Source organism: Acipenser ruthenus, chromosome 2, assembly GCF_902713425.1.
Source record: "Acipenser ruthenus chromosome 2, fAciRut3.2 maternal haplotype, whole genome shotgun sequence".
In the NCBI taxonomy this organism is placed as follows: domain Eukaryota; kingdom Metazoa; phylum Chordata; class Actinopteri; order Acipenseriformes; family Acipenseridae; genus Acipenser; species Acipenser ruthenus.
Window position 1 is genome coordinate 102,936,546 of NC_081190.1, and position 7,963 is coordinate 102,944,508.

Genomic DNA, 7,963 nt, shown 5'->3' on the forward strand with positions numbered 1-7,963 from the left:
ATGTCATTTTTAATATATATAGTTTGTTTAAACTGATTTTGTGGTAATGTCCTCAGGTGCCTAATTCCTTTTTTTCTCTGAAATCACAGTCGTGTATGGTGGCTGAGAGACTATAATATATATAGTTTGTTTAAACTGATTTTGTGGTAATGTCCTCAGGTGCCTAATTCCTTTTTTTCTCTGAAATCACAGTCGTGTATGGTGGCTGAGAGGTGCAAAAATATTTTTTTCATGCGTTCCCATGACATGTGTTTCTTGAAGCCTCTTGTCATACAAACACCGTGCTATTTCAATGTCATTTTTAATATATATAGTTTGTTTAAACTGATTTTGTGGTAATGTCCTCAGGTGCCTAATTCCTTTTTTTCTCTGAATTCCGCAATTCCGTCCATGGTCTCTGCAATGCGGATTTCATAGTGCCCTACATTACCTCCCTTCTTTGATTAACTCCTATTTGTTTAAAGGAGAAAATAAAATCATCTTAATGTTAAAAAAATGAGAAACAAATAGTTTGCAATTTGCTTAAGAGAACTTGGATTTTATTCATGGATCCTAGGAATTCGTTTGCTGCGGAATACTAGGGTTGCCACCCGTTCTGGTTTTGCCTGGATTGTTCTCTTTTTGAGGCAGCTGTCCTGGGAAATCTGTAAGACTTCCCAGGACATTAAATGTCAAAGTATATGATTGATTGATTGATTGATGTACGAAATGACTCTGGTGTCCCGTTTTTTTTGTAAATCAGAGGTGGGAACCCTAGGAATAACACAGATTTTCTTTGATAACATGGAAAAATATGGATTTTCTATGTTTTCAGAGATTTTTTAGTTTTACACTTGGGGAGGGGCAAAAAACATGCAAGGCTTTTTTTGTTTGTTTGATAACAACCAAATCAATACACGTATAATATATAAACATTAACACAGGCAACTTTGCTTTAAATTTACATAAACATACCTGTCTAATAAATCTGCTTCCGGTATTCAAGTTCAGTTTATTTCACCATTCAGAGCTGTTCAAAGATGCCGAAAACATTAAACATCACCCCTAAAGATCAGGTCAACGAGTTTGTCAAGGACGAATTTCACGTCGATGGTAATGTGCTGTTTTGTACTTCATGCAGCAAGGCTGCAGATTACACTCATAGGCAGACCATGTAGAACACATGAGAAGTGCTAAACATAAATTTAATGCAAGGAAACGTAAACAAGATGAGGCCAAAACAGCTGGGCCATCGAAAACACTGAAACAGACCACTGTGTTTGGATCACTTCAGCATTTACAACTGCCAAAGAACAGCATGAAACTGTTTCAGATTTTGTCAAAATGTGCTTGAAAGCTGACATTTCTCTGTGCAAAGTGGATCAACCGGCAGTTTGAGATTTTATCAGCAAGCACATTAGGGAGGTGGTGCCATTCAGAACAGAAAATAGGAGGCACTTTTTTACACAGAATTGTGAGGGGCCTTTTTCAACCTGAAAAAAGAAACTAGGACCAGGGGTCACAAATGGAGATTAGATAAAGGGGCATTCAGACCAGAAAATATGAGGCACTTTTGTACACAGAGAATTGTGGGAGTCTGGAACCAGTTCCCCATTAATGCTGTTGAAACTGACACCCTGGGATCCTTCAAGAAGCTGCTTGATGAGATTCTGGGATCAATAAGCTACTAACAACCAAACGAGCAAGATGGGCTGAATGGCCTCCTCTCGTTTGTAAACGTTCTTATGTTCTAAGAACAATAAATACTTCCTGTGTTATAAGTACTGTTTGTGTGTTTTATAAAGTGGCAGGGAAAACTCATTTTTAGCCCTTTTATTTTACTCGCGGAATAACGCGCATTTTTCTTTTTTTTTTTTTTTTTTTTTTTAATCGGATAATTTCATTTTTTTTTAATGCGGAAAACTAGGATCCCTGATTATATTACTTAGTTGTTTGGTTCTAGTTTTATAAAATTAAGAGGTGCTTTACCTCTCTCAAAAAATAGGAGTTCATTAAAGACTGCTTTTGTATGTAGTATAACCAAGACAAAAGACTGTATCCATCCATACCATGAGCTAGATTTGCAGTACTAACCTTTTACTTCAGTACAAACTGATATCAAGTGATATCTGAAATGAATAAAACACGTTTTACTGTATGGAACTGTGCTTCTCTGTTAATTACAAGGTTTCATATTCCTCTTGCCATATACTTGCCATTATTGTTTAATATAAAATAATAATGTGCTCCTTGAGAGCGTTCCGCCCCATTGGCTACAGGTTATGCAACTTTTTTGGCTAATACAGAAACTATACTGTAATACTGCTGCGAAATTTAGTCCTTATTTTCAGTATCGCAAGCAGCACAGCTGCATGTCTATGTGGTTAACTGCACAAGTCTATGACCCAATTGTAATTGTATTATAAATTATCTGTGTTTTATATACATTGGTATTATGTATAATATCCCTCTATCGTATTGCCACTTCCAGCACTGCTTTCACCATTACCTCTAGCTGAAAACATTATGTGGAATATAACACATGCTAACATTTTATTCACAAACCATGTTGTGTAAACTTGAAAAAACTATAGAAATAAACTTCAATCCTACACCTACAAACATTTTTTGACCTTGATGGATGTTAGAAATACTTTGGAGAACTTCTTACTGTACAAATGCATCTCAGGCTCTTCCAACTGCAGCATTGTTTTCAGGTCAATGCTATTTTTTTCGCCTCTGCACAAGTTAACAAATTCCAGAATCCTACACTAACACAAGGAGAGGCTTGTTGCTAGTGCTTTCCACTACCCGCTACCAATGCTGCCTGGAAAGCACAAGAACGGTGTCCTTTCATTGGAGATGTCACAAGATTTGAGCTTGAAGCAGGTGAGACAGGTTTTCACATGGGTACAAGGGTTTCACAACTCCCAGGAGTTTGAAAAGACAGGCCCGTGTAGACAGTAATGTAGGGCTCTACACTGACTAACTTTGGGTCACAAAAATGTAGGCGCACATTAAAAAAATGTTGACACAAACACAATTTTTATTTGCTGTTGAACATCTATAAATCTTTTGGAGCTTAATACTTTTGAATCAACATAATAAATATAAAAAGACAATTTTGTTCCAACTTAATTTTCTTCTTTTCAGCAGCTGTTTACCAAAACACCATTTTTTTAAATTATCTTTTTGTTTATTAATTATTAACAGAAACGTATTGTAGCGATCCGTGTAATTGTGTTTGTGTACTATATTCCTACAATTTCTACTGTGGTTGTGTATTGTAATTCCCCCTGTATTGTGTTCTCTTCCCGCTGTTTCCCGGCCTTTTGCTTGTATAATCCTGTCTCTGTGTATGTGTGGTGCTGTCTGTGTCTCCCCTGTAATTGGCTGTTTGTCTGTGCCCATTGGTCCTGGTGGGCAGTTGAGGACCAATGGGATTTGTGTATGCTCCGGTACCCGATTTGTATAAGGGGCGGAGATACATTTTAAAAGGGCGCTTTGCCGGCAATTATGTTGATGTTCTGAAAGCTGGTTGCTGTATTTAAATCCTGTATTGTTTCCTGTGTTGCTGACTGAGCTGTGGACTTGGGACTGGGTGCTGTAACAGAGCGGTCGACTCTGGCTTGGGTGTTCGTGAGAGTGTCCAGCAGCTTATGTCTGGTTTGGGTGTTTGTGAGAGTGTCCACAAGTGGGGTGTGCTTAAATAAAAAGGATCTGAAGAACAGGAACCAAGCGTGTCGTCTCCGTCCTTTCTGCCTGCCTGAGAAACGCTACAGTATTTAAGTGCACAGACTGGGACACTTAAAGAATCTGCTACATTTTGTCTTTTGGTTTTATAACTGTCTTGCAAACCACTGAACGCTGATCAAAGAGCACACTGTTGCACACATGTACCGATAACAGCAGTGTGTGTGATACTGTGTCAGGGTGAAAGCCCTGCCGGGGTAATATGTGCGTGTGTTGGGGGAATATTTGGTTGGCAGGGAAGGGGTTAAATTCCTCCCTGTCAAAGCACATGGGAATGTGGCTGGAGCCATAAATTGAGCCACAGGTGTATAAAAAGGGTTCTCGGGTGTTAAAGTTAGGATTAATGTTGGTGATAGAGGTGGAAGTACGTTTTTTGTGTGCTGCGCTGTGATATTAAAATAGAGAGAAGTATCGTTGGTGCTCAGGGGAGTCTTATGAAACTGTGTTTCATTGTAAGCGGTGGCTCGGCTTGAAACCACTGCATTTAAAATATGTACGTTTAAATGTGTGTTTTGGCCACTGCGCCGCCGTTTGTTTTGTCCCTGTCTTTTTGTTTGTTGTTTTATTATTTATATTAAACATGAGCATTTGCACTTGAAACTGCAGCTTCTGTGTCTCTGAGTCTCTCTCCCTGCCGATAACATCCTGGGTCATGACAATACCTTGTCACAGATAGGTAACACTTTCAGAGGACTGTGTTTCTTGTAAAAACTACAGGGTGTTAGCACAGTTTCCTTCACCGTGTTCACAAAGACTGGTTTAAAGATGTTTTTGTTAGGGACTTGTTTGAGTCCCTTTTGGTTACTTTAATGAAGCTTGCCATGCATGGAAACTTTTTATGACCATTAGGGAGGGTTTATTTCTGCCTGGGTTGATAAGAATGAAATGGAAACAGGAGTTCCAGGTACTTTATTAACACATACCTTCTTTTCCATTCTAAATACAGAGCCATTTCACATAGTACACAATAGTCTATAAAATCTATATACTGTATGACAATATACTACTATATTAAAGGCATGTAAAATATACCATCCTAAAGCAATTAGATACAACTAGTACAATAAAGAGTTTAGTGTGTACTTCTCAATGTAAGTGTGACATATAAGCCCCTTTCACAATGGAATGCTCTACCTGGGTCGGACCCAACCAGGGTCACGAGGCTCTCTACCTGGTGTCATGCGGGTCGGCTATGCGATTTCACACTGCTTTTTGAAGAAGCAGGGTCGACCTGTGTGACAGAAGCAGGTACACAATGCGCGTCCGCAATGCCCCAGAAGCAGCAGCGTTCACATCCACCCTTTCATCTGTTCAGGCTTTCAAGATGGCGTGCTTGTACGTACGCTTCCATCCAAGCTTCTCTGGATTGAATCGTTGGCCCAAATTTTGAGTAGAGCAAATGTTTCTTCATCTCTACACACCATCCTTGCAGCAATCTGGCTCATGGTGTGTCTCAATTAAAAGAAATTTGGCTTAACAGAATAAACAGAAATTGCAGAAGTGAAACCTACACACAGGCGCAACTGTTTGTTACTTCGAACGCCCATCATGCATTCTGTCCCGCTCGATCCAGGTCAAAGCCTGTCAACTCACATCCTGAGGTGGGTCGCTGTTGACCCGGGTTTGTGGTTTTACACTATGCAGGATTGTGATCCGTGTAGAAGCACCAGTGTGAAAGGGGCAATAGATGGATGGAAGGCTGGACAGAAATACACCAGAATATCTCCAGAATCATTCTCACTAACTTAGACTAAACAATGCTAACAGCAAGTTTCATGACAATTGGATGAGAGGATCTATATGCAATTTTGTGCATGTGACACACCTTTGCAGTGGATTTCATCCCCAGGCAGGGATAAAAATATATTAAAAAAATGTTAGGGTACATTTTAACATAATATTTACAGCACCATATTTTACGTTTGTAGGCTGAATTTAAATTATGTATCCCAATATTAAGCATATAATACAATTTATTTCTCTGTTTTTTTCCTGTAGCAATTCAATAAAGAGTACTTCAACTACCGGTATTATACTTTTCACACGATACCGCGGTACTCGGCTATATCAGCTGTGCGCGTCTATTCAGAAGTAAGAAATGATAAGTGTTATGAATTAGTAAATCGTGTTACATAAATACAATAATGGTTGGTTCAGTGTGCATTACCAGGGAGTAATACAATCGATCGAGAGGTTCTGGGACACCTTTTGCCGGCGTTTAGACTGAAAAAGCCGGCTCTGCTGTGCACTAGTCACAAGTTGTGATGTGTGTAGTGAATCAGTCTGTAGCAATTCTGCCGACTACTTTCATAATATACTATTTTCCCATTACTACTATGGTACATATTTTCACTGAATTAAATAATTGCATAAATCCTGCAGTATATGTTATGAAAACAGTGACGTTCACATCATCCGTCACCCACCCCCCCCCCGCCCTTGACTTATGTAATACCAGTCCATACAATTATTTATTTAACATTTACCGTACAGCTAGTTGTTTATCCAGGTAACAAAAATACATTTAAAAAACAAAACCAAAAATATATAAAATACAAGATTATTCAGATGGCGTACGACAATAAACTAGACATATCGGTACACTTCAAAACAAACTGTTTCTTACCTCTCACGTTGAGTACTGTATACCACCAGGAAAAAGAAAGTAAAGTTCCCAAAACTATGACTGTCAGAAGTCTTAGTGCACCATTCTTGAGCCTCATTTCATCCCAGACTGTTTTAATAAACTGCTTTTTCTTGTTCCCTTCCGTTCGTTTGGTGAATTATTGGTATTAAAAAAAAAATCTAATCGAAATTGTGACTGATGCGTGGAGACTTAAGTATGCTTCTGATTCCACTTTCCCACTGTGTGCAACTACCTGTCGTACCGAACGCTTGGTGCACTCTATCTCCCCCTAACGCTCACAACAGTTTAATTCAAGTTAATCGACAGACTGTTCACTCCTAGCACGTGTGAGCTGTATTTGGAAAGCTCTGAGACATGTTTACTATTCAAATTTCTGTTCGATTTATGTGTACTTAATGTTGGTATTGTAACGGGGGGCGGGGTTCCTCATTAAAGCACAATACACTGTGCCTGTAATAGGCTGCAAAGTGCTCTTAATTTTGTGCCTTCTAATTTGTGCCACTATCAATAGTATAAATGCTTACTTTATTTAGGTTAATATTTGAATGGATGTTATTTTATTAAATTTCTTAACCCTGCTGGCCAAATAAAGACAATGTTTTTGTTATTGTCACTTAGGGTGGGCACAGCCAGTTGTTATTACATGAATTATAACTGCCTTCCAACTTAAACCTATGCTGACAGACAGGATTAATCCATGCCCTAGAATTTAGGGCATTTGCATTACATCAACATCTGCTACAAATTCTCTTTACAACCAAAACAGGCTTTTAAAAACGTCTTTAACTAGCTTATGAGGGAAAGCTTTGTGAAAGGGGCATCTTGAGCCCAATGTCACACGATAGAAATGTGCAGTACAAAGACCATGAAGAGAACGATTCCGTTGTGAACCAGGGCACATGCTCCTAATGTGCTGCATATAGCCCTTTTTTTGTGTCTCTTTACCAGCTTCATTTTCTTTAGGTATTATCAACCACTGTCAGACAGACATAAGGGTCATCAGCCTCCAGCCTAGTCATCCTGTAATCAACCACTTCCTGCCAATCCTATGTCTGTTTATTTAAGTTTTCCATCTTTCTGTCTTATTCTCTGCCTTTCTTGATTTCTCCTCACTTGGCTGACACTCTGACGGTATTACAGAATAGCATAAAGGAATGAATTAGGTAGCCAAGCAACTTTACTGGAGTAGTTGTGTTAGATTTACACAGCTCGTAGCTTTAATAAAACATGATTATAGAAGGCATTAGAGGAAAGCATTTAGATGATTAAAACCATTGTGATATACATGTATGGCTCTTTATAGTTTCCTGTAATCATTTTAGTTGTCAGCGCTAATTTGTAAGATGAATAATGTTGGTAACTCTTTCCATCTTCAGATCAGAATACACACAATTGAGTCATTTTTCTCTTATGGGAATTAGCCATTATACCAATGCTGTATAATCCTCTACCTGTAAAATCCAGAGCTGTTCAATGAACAGCAGGAAATTAAGTTTGGGTAACAAATGAGAGTGTAAAATGTCTTGATATTTTGCAGCATTCATTGATCCTTCAACAATACACAGGTCACCAGTGCCTGAGGAA

At 38.6% G+C, this 7,963-nt stretch overlaps 1 protein-coding gene across 2 annotated transcripts in view; it reads right to left on the minus strand.

Moving 5' to 3' along the window:
• The window catches only part of LOC117408829 (alpha-1,3-mannosyl-glycoprotein 4-beta-N-acetylglucosaminyltransferase B-like), a 70,277-nt gene extending 63,608 nt beyond the window's left edge, over positions 1-6,669 (minus strand). The window contains exon 1 of one of the 2 annotated variants that reach the window (XM_059004958.1): positions 6,359-6,669. In XM_059004958.1, coding sequence (XP_058860941.1) covers positions 6,359-6,455 — 97 coding nt within the window. In that variant the 5' untranslated portion in view covers positions 6,456-6,669. The remainder of the gene's footprint in view (positions 1-6,358) is intronic. The other variant, XM_034014169.3, reaches the window with a different exon arrangement.
• Positions 6,670-7,963: the final 1,294 nt, after the last annotated feature.